General features: G+C 40.8%; 1 protein-coding gene and 1 long non-coding RNA gene across 2 annotated transcripts in view; one reads left to right on the plus strand and one right to left on the minus strand.

Annotated features, from left to right (window-relative positions):
• Positions 1 to 16,013, plus strand: part of kif26ba (kinesin family member 26Ba) — an 88,812-nt gene extending 72,799 nt beyond the window's left edge. The window contains exons 15-28 of the mRNA XM_042417094.1: positions 250 to 382; positions 562 to 820; positions 1,112 to 1,213; positions 1,509 to 1,636; positions 2,693 to 2,872; positions 3,053 to 3,369; positions 3,785 to 4,484; positions 4,594 to 5,525; positions 5,778 to 6,010; positions 6,251 to 6,415; positions 6,628 to 6,842; positions 9,295 to 9,560; positions 10,782 to 10,932; positions 12,006 to 16,013. Coding sequence (XP_042273028.1) covers positions 250 to 382; positions 562 to 820; positions 1,112 to 1,213; positions 1,509 to 1,636; positions 2,693 to 2,872; positions 3,053 to 3,369; positions 3,785 to 4,484; positions 4,594 to 5,525; positions 5,778 to 6,010; positions 6,251 to 6,415; positions 6,628 to 6,842; positions 9,295 to 9,560; positions 10,782 to 10,932; positions 12,006 to 12,154 — 3,930 coding nt within the window. The 3' untranslated portion in view covers positions 12,155 to 16,013. The remainder of the gene's footprint in view (positions 1 to 249; positions 383 to 561; positions 821 to 1,111; positions 1,214 to 1,508; positions 1,637 to 2,692; positions 2,873 to 3,052; positions 3,370 to 3,784; positions 4,485 to 4,593; positions 5,526 to 5,777; positions 6,011 to 6,250; positions 6,416 to 6,627; positions 6,843 to 9,294; positions 9,561 to 10,781; positions 10,933 to 12,005) is intronic.
• LOC121900649 lies at positions 55 to 605 on the minus strand. The gene is made up of 2 exons (XR_006096997.1): positions 515 to 605; positions 55 to 355 (listed from the first exon to the last, which is right to left on the minus strand). It is a non-coding gene; the product is annotated as an uncharacterized LOC121900649 (long non-coding RNA).
• Positions 16,014 to 21,715: the final 5,702 nt, after the last annotated feature.

Raw genomic sequence — 21,715 nt, forward strand, 5'->3', positions numbered from 1 at the left:
ATGTAATGTTTGCAGCTCAAGTAACCTTGTTAATTCTTATCCACCTAACGGAAAGCAAATGGAGTATTGATTTATTAATCTCATCATGTTTTCTTGGACAACAGCGCACTGTTATTTTTGAAATGAAGGCAACAAGAGTGGAGAGCATTTCCTTTGTCAACAATTAAATCTTACAATCTCAGGTATCCTCATACTGTGTGAAGAGTAGAGCCTAATTCTATTTCAATCATCGCTGTCTCCTTTTCTCAGGTGGCGAAGTTTCCCTTTGAAGAAGTTCCAGCGTGCAAACAAGGAGCCAAACAAGAGTCATGTCCAACTGTCTCAACTTCAGCTCCTTCTGCTCCTGGCTCTGCTGCTGCATTGGACACAGAGGCCAAAACAGGTAAAATCTTTACTTCACTGATTACATATACTATGTAAAAAATACCAACAACTGGCACTGAAGGCTTCTACAGGCAAGTGTGGCACATTTATTACAGAGAGAATGTCCCTTTTTACTGTTTTTGCAACTCACCTTTGGGTCCCAACTCAGAAAACACTTTTCTTCCCAACGTCTCTTAGGCTCTGCATGTGCTGTAGGAGGTGCAGTGCAGTTCTCCTTCCCCTCACCGGCAGCAACCCCCAGGAGAAGAACCAATGACCAGCAGCTGCAGGAGATCAAGGAGGTGGTGGAGGAGGCGGAGCTGGCCCAGACGATGATCCACAGCCTGACTCAGAGTTCTGGCTCCCCCATAGTCACTGGTTCCAGGAGTGTTACAGGAAGCAGCAGCATCACCTCTAACCCTCTGCACAGGGCCAAGAGCTCCCACCTGCATGACAGGTGAGGACAGGTGGTGCTCCTTGCCTGAAAAGTGTGGTTCTTTACATGTGCTCATCAGGTCAGGATGTGGTACTGGTTTCCAGGTGTGCAGTAAAAAATGTATTTAAAAAATTGATTATTATAGATGTTACATCATTAAGCACTAGACTGGAATTTATTGTTAGATAAGATGAAGTGTGGAATCAAAAAAAGTAGCTTAAAGCTTTTATGCCCTTGTGGCCCTTTGTTTTTTTGCAATAGCTACTATCAGTTTTTGACTTTAACTGGCTCGTCTTTTCTGTCACTGAACAGTCGCGAGAGTCTGAATGTGGGCAGTAGCGCTGAGGGGAAGGCTCGCCCACTGGGATCACCACGTCTCGGCATCGCCAGCCTGACCAAAACCTCAGACTACAGGTGAAGTACACAAACATACATAAAGTGGGCAATAATGTTGACAATGGAGATATTCATTTCATTCAGTTTCTATGAAAACAAACTTCAGAAATGTCTAAAAACTTTAAAATATGAATACAAAAGTAATTTTGTTCATTCTTGCTGATGTTTCTAGAGTATTATTGCTAATTCCTAAGTTAAACAGTAAGCTGTAAGGAAGGAGTTGCATGTGGGCTAATAAACAGTCTAATGTTTAAGAAGACGATAGCGCCCAAGGCCAAGTTCTATCATGACTGATCCTTGTATATCTCCTCAGGCCTCCATCCTCCCCGTCACAGCGGTGTAAAGTGTATACTCAGAAGGGCGTGATGCCAGCAACACCCCCTGTGTCCTCACAGACTTTGGCTCAAGATGGCCAGGCTACAGACGCTTTGACCTCAGACAGTATGCATCTTTCTACATGTTTATGCTTTAGTATTGTGCTTATACTGTGCCTTAAAATGCATGTTTGATGTTTATGGTGTTTGATATTTTTATTTAATCATTTCTACTTCTACTTTCTACATTTTTTGCATTCTCTCTGGCTTTCTAATCTCATGTTATATGATTACCAGGCATTAGCTAGATGATCCCACCCTGAAAACTCAAAAAAAATAGTGCTATTACTATAGTACCAGTCCATTATAGCAATCAATCCATCCCATTCAATCACTTTACAACAAAATATGAATTTAAAATACAATATGCTATATTGAATACCTAAGGTTTCCATTTACATGGTAAGCTTGTTTTTTTTTTAAATATTGTTTTAAAGAGCCACACACTGTAAAACATTTCTTATATTTGAGTGTTTGTGATTTTTCTTCTAAGGTTAAACAGAAAGACAGTTCTTTAAACTTCTGTCTGACACTTCCAAGTTAACATAATCATTCCCTCTACTTGTAAAAACACAGATATCTAGAAAGATTTGTTCCCTCTATTTAACTTGTGCCCATTTGGATACAGACCAAGAATAAACAACTGTGCTGCTTGAATGTGACTGATAAACATTTTTGCGCTTAGTCTAACTTTAGCAATGTCCAGGAATATTGCCACAGTATAAAAGGCTACTCCTAATTTAACATTTCTATCAGATTTATCCACTATTTTATATTGTTTCACATTCTTTTTGTGACATATTCTTAAAGCATGAACATATATGAACTGGGGCCTCTTTACACACACCCTGCTATTCTTCAATTATTATTTCTTCTGCAGATCATGGTTTTGTTGTTGATATACCAACAGCTTCATATGGGGATAACCAAACTGACATACTATCTCAAAAAATATAGTTACCTACTGAGTCACTTGAGCATAACAAAGTATACCTGCATAAGTGAAGAAACTGGCATCATCATAGAGTGAAGCCAGTTTCCTAAATTACCAGCGGGTGCATGTTTTCTACACTTGGAAAATAAAATGAACTGTGAGGCCAAATGTGTGTTTCTGATTCTGCAGATAGTTTGGCTGCAGACAGTGGCCGTTCCTCCACTGAGTCCCTGCTGTCAAGGACTTCTCCTGTGGGCATGAGCCCACAAGTCCGAGAGCCAACCCCATCTCTGTCAGCCAGCCTTGGCTCAGCTGAGACACTCTGTGACGATGACGTCCCTCCAATACCCTTGGATACGCATAGGGATGGTGAGTTGCAGTAAAACACTGCTGTTTTTACACAAGGAAAGGGTGGTGAAATGCAAAATAAGTCATGAGTCACATGCAAATCCTCGTAATTATGACGAAAAATGTGTGCTTACCACACTTAAGACCAAGCGTAGCTAAGATATGCAATAACATCCTCCTCAAACTCCTGCCCACTTGCAGCATCAGGGCCAGCAGTATCTGCAGGAACAGTTGGACTTCACTCGCTTGGGGAGGATGAACTGGTGTACACTGTAGCTTCTGGAGGTGAGGAGGATCTTGATGTTACAGCCCTCATCGATACTCAGGGCCTGACCTGTCGTCCAACGAGCATCATAAGCTTCAACAGCAGCTGTTGCTCTGTCACCGCCCTCGCTGGAGGCTCTCAACCCATCTGCGTTATCAGAGGCACTGCTGAGGATGGAGCTGTGGAGGATTATCATATGCCCGCAGCTCCTGCAACAACCTCCGGGGTTACAGAGGTTGTTGCCATGGCAGAGGTTAGTATGTGCTAGTATATGCTTTGCATTTATAGAAACTTACAACACTTGGTATGTGGGTGTGCATCCTAAAGCAGACCTACTGTACAAAACTGAGCTATATGAACCAGAGGAATAAAATTGGAAACATTATCCACCATTACATTTGTCCATTAAGAGAATCTATAAATCAGTCTTCAAATTCATTCAAAGCAATCAAATTCTTCTCAATCAAAATCTTGAAACATTAAGTATTTATAATATTTATTATACTGTAGGTGATAAAATTAACTCTTAGCTACCAGAATTTGAACATAGGCCAATGAATATGGCAGCCTTTTTGTATTATCAGGCCAAAGCTAAAAATGCTTTTATGTAAATTATTGTCCTTTCAATTGCAAGATGTTATATCAAGTTATAATGTTACCTTTTGCAGGTGGCAATGGCCAAGCTGCGCATAGAGGGTGAGGCTTTAGCCTCAGTGATGTCTAACTGCGGTTCCCCCATCTCCTCCTGGATGAGTGATCTGAGTGTGGGCAGTGAGGCTGACCAGTCTCTCCACAGCTTCAGCCAGTCCCAGAGCCAGCAAGGGGAGGCCCTAGCTGAACCTGAGCTCAACCAAAGCCTCTCCTTTGGAGGGGATTATTCTTCTTATGAAAGCTGTGGCAGCCCCAGAAGAGGGAGTCTGGAAGGAGAGGTGGTGCTATCAGAGAATGGGAGTGATAAAGGAACTCCAACCAAGGACAGGCTGAGGAAACTGCCTCCCTCCATGGCTAAAACTACCATCCAATCTCTGACAGGACCTGGTAACCTCTCTCCCTTCAAGACCACGATTAGTGTTCACCCATGTGTGGCTGTCAAACCCATGCTCATACAAGAACCCGCCATCCTCTCCTCACCCACAAAGGCCAATTTAATCAAAGACCCAGCCAAATTCAGCACACCTCTTTTAGCTTCCATGTCAAGTGAGATGAGCTTTGAAGACCCCTGGTTGAAGCGTGGCATGGAGGAGGGGAGGTCAAGGGAGCTTTTGTGTGAAGTGAAACCAGAGAAAAGGGACATAGAGCATTCAAGGAGCCACTCAGGAGAGAAGACTGGAGCTGGGAGTGGGGACCAGCGGAGCTTCTGCAAGGACGGTAAGAAACAGTGAGGTCTTGTAAAAGATTGTAAAAGATTTACTCTGTCAGTGATAGCAGACATAATATAACTACATTTACTACTTATTCTCTATTCTTCCATCACCAGGTGGGGATCATGGCAGCTCTAGTTCAGGTGGGGAGGTTGTATCATCTCCAGATTCCTTTAAGAGAGTGGTGGACGGTTGTGAGATGGTTGCTGTTGTTGCCCAAGGAGAATGCCTGACTAATATCTACAGCCCAGATATCCACCGTACTGCCAGTCTTCCCCGTGGCTGGCACCGTTTGAACCGCCATGACGGCTTAGATAACGGAATCGAGTACCGAAATCTTGGTGTCACCACTTCAACTCCCTGCAGTCCCCGTGCTACACTTGACCGCCGGGGATCAACTGGAAAACTGGGCTTTTTCTCCCACAAGAAGGGGGGAATCCCACCTCTGCCACCTGTACGGAAGTCCAGCCTTGACCAGCGTAACAGGGCAGCCAGCCCTCTTCACCAAGCCAGCCATGGGCTATCGCTGTTGGGCAGCTCGGAGGATGATGCAGGAATATCTGCAAGTGTCACCAGACAGCGGGGCTCCAGCATAGACAGCAGTAGACTTTTCAGCGCCAAGTTGGAACAGCTCGCAAACAGAACCAACTCTCTGGGCCGGGTCCACAGCTCCCACAGCGGTTCCCACCACTATGACTGCTTCTCCCTGGAGAGGGGGGAGAGCCTGAGAGGGGGAGGGGGAGGAGTGAGGGGGGACAGCACCATGCCTCGTACTGGGCGCAGCCTCACTCGTGCTGGATCAGTATCTTCTCCTACTGGAAACACCAACAGCCCCAGTTTCAGTGCCAGTCCTGGTCCAAGCAGCACCCCACAGTCACCATCCAAAACCAGCGGGCAGTCAAAGATCTCAGCTGTCAGTAAGCTGCTGATGACCAGTAGTCCCAAGGCCAGGAGCCTATCTGCCTCCAGCACCAAGACTCTGAGCTTTTCTACCAAGTCTCTAAGCCAAGCTGCCAGCCGCAGCTCCAGCCTTCCTCCTAATGGAAAGGTAGGAATTCTACATTCTTCATCATAACAAAACACACTTTCACCCATTTAAATACCTGTAAACCTCCGGAGTCTGCTCATCAGACAAAACTAGATGCATTAAAATTTTTACACAACAAGAAACAGAGAATGCATCAGTCAATAATTCAGTTTTAGTAATTTAAGCTGAACTCTGATCTAGGAACATTCTGTGCGGTCTTGGCAGCCTCAATACCTCCTGCCATCCACCTAAGCATTTTATCCGTTTCCTCAGCCTCAGAGCTCAGTCCAGGGCCCTCTGCAGCAGCAGGGACCTTCTCCTGGATCCTGGTCTACCCAGTCTCTGAGCCGCAGTCGTGGGGGAAGCCTGGCTGCCAAGCTGCCTCTCCGGGCGGTCAACGGTAGAATCTCAGAGCTCCTCCAGGGAAGTGCAGGTTCCCGTTCCAGGAGTCATGCCCAGGGAGGAGGCACAGATCCTGTGGAGGAAAGAGGAGTTGGAGGGGCAAGGTTAGTCAGTTTTACTTTATTTCATTTTAGACCACAGCAATGTAATCAACATTATGTAGCAATTTAAATAATGTGCAGGTGAAAGTAAAAATAAAAATAACATAGTAACAATGACAGTGAGGAGGGTAAAGGTGCAGAAGAGAGAGCTAAAGACGTCCATTGTGGTCTCTTTCTGCTGAAAATAATCAGTTTAAGGTTTAAACTCTTTTATTAAAATGATTCTTTTTTTCCTATTCTCAGTGGAGGGGGAGCTGGAGCTGCAGCAGGAGGTGGTGGAGGTGGAGGTGGAGGTGCCCTGGCAGAGGAGAGGCCAGCAGTGGTCCAAACCCTCCCCTCTCCCTACAGCAAGATCACAGCTCCCAGAAAACCACATCGCTGCAGCAGTGGTCACGCCAGCGACAACAGGTATTGGCTCAAGTTCATTAAGAAATGCAACATTTAAAACACTTCACCATGAAAGCAGCAAGTAGAAAGGTCTTATTATTTGGTTTAATTTGCCCAACAACTGCTTTGTCTCTGCTTGTCACTAACAGCAGCTGTGTGTTAATTGGTGCTGATCGATACAAGTTATTTTCTGAATGTATCTTTGAATGTGATCTTATTTTTGCCTCTAACAGCAGTGTACTGAGTGGTGAGCTCCCCCCGGCTATGGGGAAAACAGCCTTGTTTTACCACAGTGGAGGCAGCAGTGGCTATGAGAGCATGCTGAGAGACAGCAGCGAGAACACAGGAAGCACATCTTCTGCTCAAGACTCCCTCAGTGAGCACAGCTCAGCCACCACCTCATCCAGACGCAGCTCCAAGAGCAGCAAGAAGAGCAGGAGCAACACAGGTCACATTCAAAGTTATTTTTTATATTTTGCTTTAATAACATTCTGACTTAATTGGATAGACTATCAGGGAGGGTGAAAGGACCGATGAGGGAATTGGTTTACTGCTGTTTGCAGGCAGTTTACTTGATATCATTTGCCTTTATTAATATAGCTACAGGGAATACCTGAATTTAGATATGGCAAAGCCACGAGAATTATCTAAATTAAACGGATGTGAAATTCATGAAACAGCCAACACCCTGCAGCGACAAGAGCACAACCTGAACATGAGTCAAAATTCACCTTTCATCTTTAGTTTTCAGGAACAAATGAATGAATTGATGATGAATTTACACAATACAAAGGCCAAATACAAAGAGGAGCATTCATATTCGTATTTTTCTGTCATTAATATGTATTATTTGTTTGCCCACTTTTAACACCTGTGCTCATTTCCAGCAGCATATAGCAAAGGCCCAAAAGAATCGGACTGTTACACAAAATTACTGTATAATGAAAGCTATAGAAATGAAAGCTATGACAAAATGTAATCAGAAGAATGCTTAAGCTTTGAAAAAGAAATATAGAGCTATACAAAAGTAAAATCACTGATAGCAAGTGAGGCAGAGACTGCTATGAGGAGACTCCCTCGGTGAGAAATAACAATGACAAGGCAAAGAACAGGTAAATGTGAAGAAAGCCGTGGTTGCAGAAGGAGCCATGTAGGAAAGGTGACCCTGACCACCCATCTGTGAAATGGTAAAGGCCAGGGGATCTGCTGGTGTGAGCTATAATGAATATATATTCACCAGAACACCACACAGAGAGCCTGTTAATGTGCCTGCCAAATTACACTGCACCGGTTAACCATGAGGATGGATATGTGCATAAAATCAGATTGGACAGAGGCAGCTCTTCCTGGTGTGTCACTGATTATTGATTTAAATTGGAATACCCTTTCTATCCGTGTGAAGAATGCAGCCTCACCTCCCGCCATGCAGCATAAAGTGTGGATTTACTCTCATTTTCCTTTAGCCGCAGCTAAATCTGTGCTTCAAAGAGCCTGTTTGCTGTCAAACTGTCACAAGAAGACAAAGAAAGAAACAGGAAAGAAAGGATTACTATGTGTCTGGTGTACATGGAGGTGAAGCCAGTAACAGAGGTTGTGTTCAAGACATATACAACAACTCAGCTCCAGTTCAGACAGGATATAAATAGTAAGACAACGAAAGGACATGTGTGCCGAAGACTGGAGGGATGTTAGTGCCACCGAAATTTTAATCACATCTCCAGCTCAGTCTCTCCATGTACTTGATTTTCATTAGACTGGATTCACTCGCTCTCTCTATATTGTTATTCCACGTCTCTACCTCTCCTCATCTTTCTTCATCCATTCCTCTCACATTTTTTTCCTCATTCGTTCAACTCTCTCCCCTTGCACCTTCTCCTCCCCGCAGACCCCGGTTCTTTCCCTGTTCCTTCATGCACTGCTTCCTACTATGTAATGAAATACAAATGTCTCTGCTTGACCTTTCTGTGCCGCGCTGAGACCAAAAGACAGCTGCAACCTTATTAAAATCACCACCGTCTCTCTCCCCTTCCCTCTCTCCCAAACCTTATCTCTCAGTTCCTGGTGAATCTGATAACTCACATTCCTGTCGGCACGGTTGGCAATTTCTATGCAAAGTTAGTGTGCACCTATGGGTGTGTGTGTTCAGTCTGGCATAGTGGGCAGATTAGAGAGTGACCTGCTGCTCTTATCTATGAGCTTCATGAACAGAAACTAAACTTTTTATCTCACTTCACACTCCATTATCTATTTCTCTCTCCCTTTCTGCTTTTTCAGTCTCTTGATACGTTTCTTTTCATCCTTTCATTTCTGACTCCCTTCAGTGATTCATCCATCCCCCTCTCTACATCTTCTCTCCCACCTATGATCTCTGTCCTCATATAACAGTATTCTTCATTTATATCCATGTCATATCCTCCAGGTTTCCTCTTTAATTCTGATGCTAAGCAAATTGTAAAGAGTAAACATGTAGTAGTTCCCTGTTGAGTATGAGGACACTCTAACTGTGTAAACTGTTAGCTGTGTAGCTCAAACTGAGTCTAGATAGACAGACAGACAGACAGACAGACAGACAGACAGACAGACAGACAGACAGACAGACAGACAGACAGATAGATAGATAGATAGATAGATAGATAGATAGATAGATAGATAGATAGATAGATAGATAGACAGACAGACAGACAGACAGACAGACAGACAGACAGACAGACAGACAGACAGATAGATAGATAGATAGATAGAATTTTTTAACATGTACTATATACAGTATATATGTGGTATATAGTAGAGGAGCGTTTGAACTGGCTACAGTATACATCATTTAAAAGCGTGTTTTCTTGCTAAACTCTGGTGGTGTGTAACACTCTTTTTTGTTATCTTAATCTCATTTCTTTTCTCAGGTCTCCAGCGTCGTCGTCTGATCCCAGCGCTGACCTTGGACTCTTCCTCTTCCTCACCTTCTCATCGCTCCTCTAAACAGGCCATCACCTCATCTTCTTCCTCCTCCTCCAGCCCGGGTGCATGCTGGGTAGATGGCCCACTGGGGCCACCTGCTCCCACGAACCTTCGAGGTGCGGCTGCAACGACAGAAACCTTTGAGATCAAGGTGTACGAGATTGATGATGTCGAGCGACTGCAGAAGAGGAGAGACAAAGCAGGGAACAAGGTGAGAGGGAGAAAAGAGGAGTGTGAGGGAGAGATGGCGGGGGGGGGGGTGTCTTTCACTTTCTACAATGACAGAATCTTGAGTGACTGTCTGTTGTAAAGGTTAGTACACACAAATATGCAGCATGCACAATTTGTAATATTGATACTGACATAATTTAATAATAACAAGTTACAACTGGACCACAGTTACGTTTGGATAGGGCATCAGTTTGGGAATAATTTCAAGTGCATCCATGGTGAAGAAACCGTAGTAAGTCCACTCTAAAAGATTATTCACCACAAATTTCCCCACTATGCTTTGGATTAGTTTAAATCTGAGGTTATTTTCACAGGTTGTACAGATGAAAGAGTCAGGACGTTTCCAGCTGCAGTCTGTAAGAACTTCAGATAATTTCCCAGGTACAGCTGGGACTAAAATTAGACTATTTCTCCAGACTGCCTGGATAAAAATAACTCATTCAAATAGGACTTAAGTAAGGACAAAATAAGTACAAAAGGTGTAACAGAGAGGGAGGGAGAAAGAATGAGCAAGTATTTGGAAACAAACATGGAAAAGTGCCCAGAGGGTAGAAGAAAAGAGATGTAGGGAACTGAGATGTCTGAGCTACTGTATTTGTCAACGAGGAAACCCCATAGTTTTAAAAATACAACAGGAAAATGCAAAATGAATTATTATTAAATGAATAAATCAACATTAACATTACATTCTGTTTTAATAGTAAGCTTTTTTTAATGAACACTTTCTATTTCTGTTTTACTTTTGAAGTATTATTTTATAATTATAAATTCCTACGATTTTGCAGAATGCAGAATATAGAGTGGTACAGTATAACTCATGAAATTGTTGCAAATGAATGCATGGTGCAGGCTTTTGGATTCCCTCTCATAAACTTTTATGTATTCAGAGGAGGGAGCATTGTGAGCTTTGAGAGAGAGGGAGGGAGAGAAAACCATGAAATATAGATTTTCCCTGCAGCGGTCTTAAGAAAGCCACTTAACCCCCGACTGCTCTAGTGAAGCTGCTCAGTGTCCGAAAGTATCTGACTGACTTGACACACTGGGAGTCAATGAGGTGTGAATGTATGTAACCGTGTGAATGTTGTGACTGCTGCCGCAGGAGAGCCGCATGTGTTTCACAACACACTATACTGGATAAATACAGGTGAACTGAATTTGTATCTGTCTGTCTGTCCCCTCCGTGTGTGTCTTTCTTTGTCAGGAGGTGGTGTATGTCAGTGCCAAGCTTCGTCTGTTGGAGCACCGTCAGCAGCGGATCAGTGAGGTCAGAGCCAAGTACCAGTGTCTGAAGAAAGAACTGGAACAAACCAAACAGTACCTGATGCTGGAGCCACAGAAATGGACCACCGAGTGTAAGTGTAGGAGTATGAGTGTTTGAGAAAAACAAGGTGACATTGACTCTGCGTTTCAGTCCAAAGACGTGTCTCATTATGTATTCTGCACCAGTGGTTCTCAACAGGTTAGAGAATGTTTTTATGAGATTATTCATTGGAAAGAAAATCATTATCCATGTGCTATCATGCAGATTTGTCTCTATTTTTTGTCTATCTGTAAAACTGTCAAAGAGCCTAGAAAAGTGATTCAAAAGTTTGCGACATCATCCTGATGTTAAGTCTATGGGCTGGGCGGGCACTGATTGGCGTGGCCAGCAGGCAACACACCACCGCACATATTCAGTGGAAGCTAGAAAACTTTTTTGTCTTGTGTGCCAGGTGAGCAATTTCCATTCAAGTGAATAGGCACCATCTTTTAGTTTGATATCCAGTTCTTATAATACACTCATTCTTTAGCCAGGCTTGGATGGATTGGCACAAAATCTGGTACAGATATTCATGGTTCCTAGTCGATGTCTCCTAATGACTTTGTTGATCATCTGACTAAACTAAGATGGTGGACATTGTTACGTCGTTAATGTCAGCATGATAGCATTGTCATTGTGAGCATGTTAGCATTTAGCTCAAAGCACTGTTGCTAAGTATAGCCTCACGGAGCTGCAAGCTTGGCTGTGGATTCTTAGTCTTGTTAAAAAAGGCTCAGTAATTTCCTAAAACAGCTGTTTTTATTAAACATTGCTCAAACAAAAATAAAAAGTGCATTTGTTGGGAACTATTTTCAGGCAGGGATTAATACACATTTGGTGCCCTAGTGAGTATTTATTTATACAGTGTCCATGTTCAAGTCACTTAGTGCAACAGACCAATAGTTTCTGGACAACAGTGGAGCTCTTTATTACAGAGGAATAAGCTAATAAGCAAATACTTGTTAGTAGGATCAATTCTAGTTGGTTTTCTCTTTTCATGGGATTTGTTGACAGTAAGTAAATAAACATATAATATCACCAAGCTTATCTTTTAGATTGTAGCGCTTACAAGAGCATTTAGTAGACTGAGCCAATTTTTTCTCTTTCCTGTCTGTCCATATTCAGTCGAGCTACAGCAGGCCTATGAAGTGGACTCACTGGAGTATCTGGAAGCTCTGGAGACAGTGACAGACAAACTGGAGACCAGAGTCAACTTCTGTAAAGCCCATCTCATGATGATTACCTGCTTTGATGTGTCCTCAAGACATCGGTAGACAGATGGAGGGATGGAGAGCTGGAGGATGGAGAGGTAGACACACAGCTGGACGGACTCAATTAGATGTTGACATTTGCTCTTTCATTCATCGACTCTTTGCTCCCTGATTAATCAAACACCTTTAGAAAATATCTCCTAAATAAATACATCTCATTTGAAGACTGGAAAGATGGAAGGACAGATATAGGGATGGACTGACCACTTGACCCAGCATGTTGGTCATCCTTATGTCTCCTCCAGATGTAAGTAGGCAGAAGGACAGATGGATGGAGAGAGAGATAGATAAATGAAATGGAGATACATAGAGATATCTAACAGGATTTTTGTGCTGGGGCTGGGAAATAGCTTCAGAAACAAACAATGAACAGCATCTAATAGACGGGCCACTTGAAATCAGATAACCACAAGCAGACAGATGGTTCTGAGTCTGAAAAAAGCATCAAACATAACCAAGTGATCAAGTTTTCCCGAGAACTGAATTATTGGACTGTTGAGACACCCAGTCGAACATTTAGGAATGTATGGAGGGAAGGAGGAGAGAAAGGAACAAAAACTGCCTTTTTTTTTTTTTTTTTAACAGAGAAGGTTAAAGAAGAGGTGCAGGAGAAGAGATGAGCATTTTCTCATCTCCTATCATTTTGGAAGAGCACTTTTTAGAGTTTACGTAGATGAGAGCCATTGGCTGTAAATACAGAGTGCTGACTACAGAATGGCTGGTATTGTTGCGCAGTTAATAAAAGAGACCAAGAGAAAGACAGGAGGACAAAGAAATATGATTTAGATAAGTGCCTTGTGAACATTTCAACAATACCAAGACCCATTCTCTTTCTCTCTGAATTTGTGTACATGCAGTAAGTATGGTGCTAGCATAGAAAAAAACACAAAAGATTAGTGTCCTTGGAAAATCTTTGAATTTATAGCCATTTCTAAATGTGATGTTTTACTGTGGGTCATTGTTTCCATATATGATAAACAGACTAATACTGTATGTGTAAATGGTATTTGGTACATTGGTGACAAGACTAAATTTAAACTGTATGGATTAAAAAAGTTGAAGAAGACCTACAGAACAGCACTGTCCTGAACGTAAACGCTAACAGCAAGTCCTCTGTAAAACAACAAAACTGTTGCAGGGACCAAAAAAAAAAAAAAGAAAAGAAAAAAAACATTGAAATGAATTTTTAACCAGTGGTAACATGATTTTTCCAGGACACAGAATTATGTGTGTTTAAACAAAGAAAAAAAAAACGTAAAGCTCATTTCTTGTGGTGTTGTTTTTACCTTGACTTTCCTCTCAAACAGAGCACATCTGAATTTTGACCCTCTGGGGCTCACGTATATTCCCCCCTGATGCAGATGTGATGGCTTTTCCGTGTTCACAAAGCAATGAAACGTCTGAGTCACAAACGAGTGGGAAAAGAGAACGTTTTTTTCTCTGATCCAGTGTTGAGTACATCCATCGATTGACTGTCTGTCTGACTGACAGACAGGCAGACTGTCTGTTATTTGTATCTGTGTTGTTCTGCTCTATTCTAAAAGAAACTGAATGATTTGTCCGTGTGTGTTTTATAATAAGGTATCCTTTTTTATTTGAGTGCAATGGGACCATGTGGAGACTATGTATGATAGCAGGACAGCGGGGATAGAAAAGTAAGACACAGATACTTACTGAATCTATTGATACAGTGTTGGAATCTCATTTGTATAATGCCTGAATTATTGGAACAAAGTAGTGAATTTAGACTGGAAATACTTGCAAAAAGCAATAGGATGCAGCAGAAAAAGTTCCAGTTTTGTGTCTTTTATTAAAAAGACACAAACATTATGAAGGAACAACACAAAAATATAAATATCTAAATAATATCTAATATATAAAGAAATGAAAGAGAACTAAAGAAAGAAAAGGATGATGACCAAATTACAAGGCATAGATCTCTGCCTGGTTCCATATCTTTTGGACAGATAGCAACACTTAAGATTTGTTAATATTATTATCTATGGTGCTTGAGATGTTTATGATCTAAATGTTTGTACAAATATAAATATCTGAAAGAGCCTGTTTCCCTCTGAAATACAGAACATAACCCTTCGAATGCTTCTTCTACATCGCTGTCACCAGGTCTGTCGTCCTCCTCTGAATGCCTTTTGCCCAACAAGCAGAGAGCATTCTGGGTGATCCTGTTTGTTGTCTGAGAGGTAAAAGCAGAAATAGACACTGACTTCACAGGCGTGGAAACACTGTTATTGGTACGATTTGTCAAAAGCATCTTAGAGCTAAATTTATCTTTCTGCTGATAGAACAGACTCTGTTTTTATCTTGTTTACTGAACTGACACAGAAACAGGAAACGTCTTTAATCAGGAAATGTGTTGATCCTCTCATGGTTGTGTAAAAAGGTAACAGTCATCAATTTCATGTTGTGTGCACCTGCAGAGATAGCCATGAGACCATCTAGAGGGAAATTAACCCAGAAACTACGAATCATTTGACAGACTGGACCCATAAAGTGTTTACACAGAAAGCAGACAAAGTAGCCCTGTGATGTCACTGACCGTTTCCTGTTTTTTACCTCCCAGTTTGTAGTGCAAGTCATGAATGAAGGTTTATTTATTTGAGCTCAGGAGGGCAGAGTCACTAATTAATGTTTTTATTTATTTACACCTTATGATCTTAAAAGTTACTATGCATTTAAGAAAAAGAATAACTGTACATACTTTGCTGAGCCCTTGTCATATATTAAGTATATATACTGTACACATATCATATATATCATCATCTTTATTTTCTATATTTTCTGTTGATTTCATTTGCTCCTGTTGTTCCTCTTGGGGATTTTAATGGTTCTGGGTTTCCTAAAACATTCACTTCCAGGGCAGTTAAATGGTTCTTCACAAACTTCCAGCACATAAAGTATTTGCGCAACTGAAGAAGAAAACTTAGTTTGAAGACAGCTGTGTTGTGTTAAGTGAAATGCCAATATATTTTACAGCCTTGTGTATTTAGCAGTGGATCTTTTGGGAATCCCAGCCTTCTGGATGAGCTAACGGCCTGTACTCGTCTCTAGATTTAAGATGCTATGTGTGAGGTTTCTTCCATGATATGTCACTGCCAAATCTACTGTGGTAGAGCTTTATAATTCTTGCAATAATTGTGAAAAACACCTGAGGTTATGGTGGCCCCATATTGTTTATAGCTAACATAATCATATATGTCAAGACTAAGGTTCCTTTTTTATCAGCAGCAACCATGCTTAAAGGGATGTACTCATTATGAGGTGCTTTAAATAAAATTATTCATGAAATGCCATCTGTTATGTCAGGTTTTAGGGCAATTTTTAAAATAGACTAAAGCCTAGTGAACAAGTTGATATACTGTATGTGCTGTTACATATTTTGCAGAAGCATTGAAGAATTATAATGTGTTATCTGGAAATCCGACATATAGCATCTTTAAGTTTTTATGGAGTATCGTGTGTTAATGTCTGGGTCAGACCACATTTTCCAAAAATTGTTTTTATCAGTAGCAGAAGAGACACTTTTAGTTCTGATCAGTTGTAAGAGTCAGTGGCTCTAAAATCTCCACTGTGGCCCTTCGAGCAACAGAACTGATCAAAACTACTTTGTGTCAGTCAAAAGTGCCAATCTGTCAGGTGGAAGATAACAACCAGTCAGAATCACCCACGGTTACGACACATACTCAGTGCGAGACTCTCTCTGCATACGTGCCGTTTCCATGATTCAAGTCTGTCCTTTGCTGATAACCATTACTGTTATGTCTTTGAGAAGAGTGGTCTGACACATTGTGCTGATGGAGGAGCAAGATGGGGGGGATGTAAATAAAGGAATGTATTGAAAGAGTTTGACATCTGAGTTTTTATTCTTGGAACAGCTGCACACAGAACGGTCACTCACTCGTCGTTTGGCTGGATAGTCCAGGTTGAAAGTACATTGCTTTATTGACTCAAATGTTAGCGACAAAGTCTGCTACTCTTCTTTGTATTTGGTGGCTTAATGCACATAAACAAACCTATGTAAGTGTAAATCGTATGGTGGCAGTAAATGTTAACAAATTAATATGAATAATTTAACCATAACCAATATTATCGCTGATAATGCAAATTCTACAGTAGATTATTTCAAATCAGTTTGACTGCTCTATTAAATATTTGGTGAACCAGGTGACTGCAGAAAGCGTAGAAATCCAGATGCAGATATCTTTATCAAATAAACAAATCTTGTGAATTTTTAACTTTTTTAAAAAAACATTCAGTCTTAATAACTGATCGCCAGTTTTGGGTTTTCTGTGTACATATGCAGCAGACAAATGTACAAAATACAAACAAGTATTTTTTCAGTCCTTTATATGTAATACATGCTCGCTGTTATTTGCTTTTTAGCCATCACTTTGGTCCAGACTGATGGATTTCCATTCATTTCATACAGACATTCGTGTTGCCCAGAGGATGAATCCCTCTGACTTTGGTGATCCCAGACTTCTTGTCTAGTAAAACAATCAGATTAATATTCCCTTTGAGTTAAATGCTTCGACAATTGCTGGATGGATTCCAATGAAGTTTGGTGGAGATATTTATGTCCCCTTCAAGATGAATCATAATAATTTTGGTGATCCCTTAACTTTTCATCTATAGCACCGTCACCAGGTCAAATTTTCTATTTGTCCAATATTTTGGTTTCCACTTATTCAAAACTAATGACAGTCTCATAGTGTTAATTAGCAAATTAGCTAAGATGGTGAAGATTATAACATTATACCTGTGAAACTGTAAATACAGCCTCACAGACATGGCTGTTGACTCTTGTTCTGTCAGGTAGCCTAATGTTGATCAGTACACAGCTTGTAATAGTTTGTTTCAAATTTGTGATGATCTGTCTCTTTGACAGAAATTGAGAAAAATAACGGATCAACTAAGAGAAACTACTTCCAGTGCAGCCTCCCGGCTCTGTCAGCTGAGTTTTCCTGGGATGATGCTGTGACAGACGCTGCAGTAAACTGTCACACATTTATTCATTCTCACTTTTTCAAAGGAACATTTGAAAAGTTTAATTCCAAAATGACACAGTACCATAAAAATGATCCAAATTCTCTCACAAGGACCACTGCTATTATTAAAGTCAGAACAGAAATTTTAATACTTATTGTGGAACTATTTCCATGTAGAGATGCACAGAACAGCATTACAGAAAGAAATGTTTCACTTACAAACACCAATGTAAGAAGATATGGGGCTTTCTGATTTCCTCATAATTCACCTGAATGAAACAGGCAATGGAGTCTGTCTTTATCCTCTAAAAACACATTGTTAACATATCTGTGCACATTTCCAAAAAGTAATGGTTAAGATGAAAAGTGAAGAGTTTTTTTTTATATGTGGTGCCTCAGGCAAAGGTGCTAGATTTTCAGTTGTCAGATTGTGTGCCTGTTTTGTACTAGAAATCACTTTTACACTGTGTGTGTGTGTGTGTGGATACCTTTACTAGCCTGTAGGCAGCTCTCTGGGTGACACAATGTCCTGTTGAGCCAGCTTTGATCACCCACACGCAGAGCAGGGAACAGAAAACAGGAAGGAAGGGAGAGAATGAGGGAAGGAACAGATGGGAAGAAAAGCAGTAAAAAGGGAACAGCAATGAAAGAAGGAGACATGTCAGAAAGAACAGGAGGAGTAAAAGACTGCAGTTGAGGAGAAGAGATAGATGAAGTGAGGAAGAAGTGCACAGGTGCGAGAGAAATGAGATTGGTGAGGTTAGGGAGGACAGTGAAGGGAGACAAGTGGATTTCTGGAATTTCAGGTTATAAAAAGCATTTAATTATAGAAAATATAGGAAGAAGATGGTTTCCTGAATAACTTTTGACAAATAATATGCAATCATAGCAGTCAGCAAATGGGCTACTGCTCTCCTTTCTGTACTCACCTGTCAATCATCTACCTCAAGGCAAAAGGAAGACTTCAATTTCCTGGCCAGTAACAGCGAGACTAATTTCCTCGCTAAAGTTAAGCGTTTCTGCTTCTTCCTAATACTGGTCGCTGATTAGTTTAAATACTTCTTCTTTTATAAGAGTCTGAATATTCTAGTTTCCAACTGCTTCAAATAGCTGTTTGTAATCAGTTGCCTGTAAGGACTTAGACAACTTTGTGTGCTGGGAAAAAGAAAATGTCTGAACAAAGAGTACTTCTATAAAAAAAAAAAAAAAGGAAAAATATTTAGTTTATCCCACTGATTAACTCTTAAAAAACACTCAGTTGTTACTTAAATGTCCAACAACTTAATGCTCTTATCAAGACATACATTTAGTCATTGTAACTTAATAGGATGAACCTTAAATAGTAAAAAAAAAGGAACAAGTCATAACAAGCTTATGGGTAGGTCCCAGTACCCACGCTTGTAGTCTTGAACACTTACGTGTGCGTTCACACACTGCCAAGTAGAAGGCAAGTGTGTCCCACGTCTGAAATACACCAGCACACACTGCACTCAACCCACACTTGAGGCACACTTCTCTTAATACCACTTTGAATCGATATTCAGAGCCAAGTGTATATTGCACAACACCAGTCCAGTTGTTGGTGGTAGTGGGCCAGTTGGCTGATTTTAGGACCAACAATAATAAACAGACAAGAAGCTGAAGTTTATGTCTGAAGTGTGAATATTCTTCTAAATATCCAAAGACTACATTATGGCAGAACCTCCACAGATGGTTATCACTTAATAATAACAGTTAATCTGTTCTTGGGACAGATTGTCAAGATGAATATTAAATATAATATCCATTATTAAAGATTTTGAGAAATATGTTCCATTCTTAAAAAATGTTATTAGACTGAAACCATTCAAAATAATCCATTCAGTAAATGTTGAGATATTTCACAGGATAAATGTAAACTTTGACCTTTTGGGGGCACTGTAGCTGATAAGTGAGGGATTATCAAAAACAGTCAATAGGATTCATCCTCTGAATGTCTGAACAAAATTTCACGGAAATCCATTAAATAGCTGTTGAGATATTTCAGTGTGGAGCAAAGAGGTGGACCGACACACTGTCAGACCAACAGAGCCATGCAGCTAGCAATGCTTAGAAATCAACACAGAAGAAACAAGCAGTTCAACAAGGGCTCACGGTAAAATTTAAATACGTTCAGGTAGCTGCAGTAGAGTCCTTTGGATTCAAGAGCCTACTGTGATTAAAAAGAGGCCAAATCAAAGATGGAAGCAACTAAGGAGAAGTGATGAGGACAAGATGGAGATGTGGGATTTACACGGTGGTACGGCTTGCTTTTCATTCAAGGTGAGATTACTCATGAATTTATGGTAATATCTAGCAACCCCTTATCACTGAGACCCTGTAACAGGGGAAGATAACTGAGAAATGATACCTGGCATTATATCTACACTATCACACCTTCAAACAGCTACATCTTTCACTGAGGGGAGAGAAGACAAGACGCTCATGTTAACTGGTGAATTTGACAAATTAAAGGCCCAATTTGCAATTTTATGAAGTTCATATATTGAACAAATGAACAAGTCGACATATACTGTGGATTAAAAATACTTCACTGATGTTAAGAACTTCAAAAACTTGTGCCTATAAGTAAAGACATAATAAAAATGGAAAGGGAAGATGTGAACATAAGGAGGGAGAGTGAAGAGAGTGTAGAGGTGCAGATGGAGAGAAACATGGAGAGGGGGAGTATTTCTGAAATGAGAGCGAAAATTGAAAATGGGGGGAAGTAAATGGCAGGAGGGTGAGTGAATGAAGATGGCTTAAAACCACTGTAGTGTCCTTTTTTTGATTGGTTCAGGCTGCCTGCAGAGAAATGCAGTGAGAGAGAGAGAGAGAGAGAGAGAGAGAGAGAGAGAGAGAGAGAGAGAGAGAGAGAGACACACACACACCGACGGATGGTGAATCTAATTTGAAGGCCTTTGGGGAGTGAGAGGAACAGAAAATGGGAGAGAGACAGTGAGTGACAGAGAGGGAGAGACAGAAGGTTATGGCTAAGCGATAGTAAATCTAATTTGATGGCCGTTATGAGGTGAGAGAGGAGAAAGGGAGAGTGAGAGACAGAAAGCAACAGAGCCAATGAAGTGAGTAATGGAGGTAGAAACAGCAGTATTGTACGGCTGGACTGTCTCTTCCACAGGCCAGTCAGTCCACTTGTAACATTGGTGCACTGCTCCTTTCAATCTTCACATTCATTTCATTCAATCTCCTCGAGATACAATTAACTAAAACCTTTTCTCTGGAGCCTCCACACATAATGGAGAACTTAAGTTAAAAAAAACCTGCTGATGCTGCCATAAAATAAAACCCTTTATATATATGAATGAAACAATATTTCAAAAGTAAACCAATTATATTAGTCCAATTTTGAGCACATTTGAGGGAATGATTTCCATTTGACCAATTACATATTTCAATGGCATTTTAAATTTGTTACAGGCCTTTAAGATATGCAGGGAAGGTAAAGATCTCTGGTGTTTTACTGAAATATGGAGAGATCTGTAAAAAAGCCAGAGTGTAGCAGAAAAGTTGTCTGCTAATTTCTTTATGCCTCAACATTACTGGTCAAATAAGGCAAAGAGAAGCTGATCATTTGATTTAAATCTAGCGCAAGATGAGTGATTGTAAAAAAATTATGATTCATACAGTATGTAATCTGAGTACTTATTTCATAAATGCCAATGACTGAAAAAGAGGAAATACTTTATATGTGGTAGAATGAATAGTTCACATCTGACTAATCCAGGATGGGTACAGGATTTGGGGTCTCCAACATGTCGACTGTTGCAGCACTGAGAGAGCGAAAAAGTGTCAGAAAAGCAAAACCTTTTATTTGTAACCTTAAAGCAAACATAATATCACCATAATCCTCCCATAACCCATAGAAACACACACACACACACTCACTGCACACAGGTTTTCCCTCCGAGAGGAAATGCTGTCATCGGTTTTGCAAAGGGAAGTAAGTGTGTGTGTGTATGTGTGAGAAACACATTATGACATTCCATCACAGAAACACTCTGGGCATAACTACGAAGTCACACACTGACAGAGTAACACACAAAAAACAGGGATTAACATGGGAAGTGTGTGTGATGGATATGTGAAGAGGAAAGATGGATGTTTTTAGAACCGGACTTTACTAAAACAACACTCATGCATGCACGGACACACACACACACACACACACACACACATACACACACAGACACACACACAGACACACACACACACACACACACACACACACACACACACACACACACACACACACACACACACACACACAGAGTGGACATGAGATCACTCATCATGATGGAATCTACAGATTACACAGAGGAGACAGGAGACTGCAGACTCTCTCACACACAGAAAGAAAGGGGGACTTTAGGATCTATTGCTTTGTATGTCCATAAACTTCACTTAAACTGGGAAACTAAACAAGAAGTAACAGGCTACAAAACAAACCAAAACTGCAATATATCACAATAGAAATGTCAAAACAAGCTGTCAACAACAAAATGATTTATGCACTTTGAAT

The sequence above is a fragment of the Thunnus maccoyii genome, chromosome 1 (genome assembly GCF_910596095.1).
Source record: "Thunnus maccoyii chromosome 1, fThuMac1.1, whole genome shotgun sequence".
NCBI lineage: Eukaryota > Metazoa > Chordata > Actinopteri > Scombriformes > Scombridae > Thunnus > Thunnus maccoyii.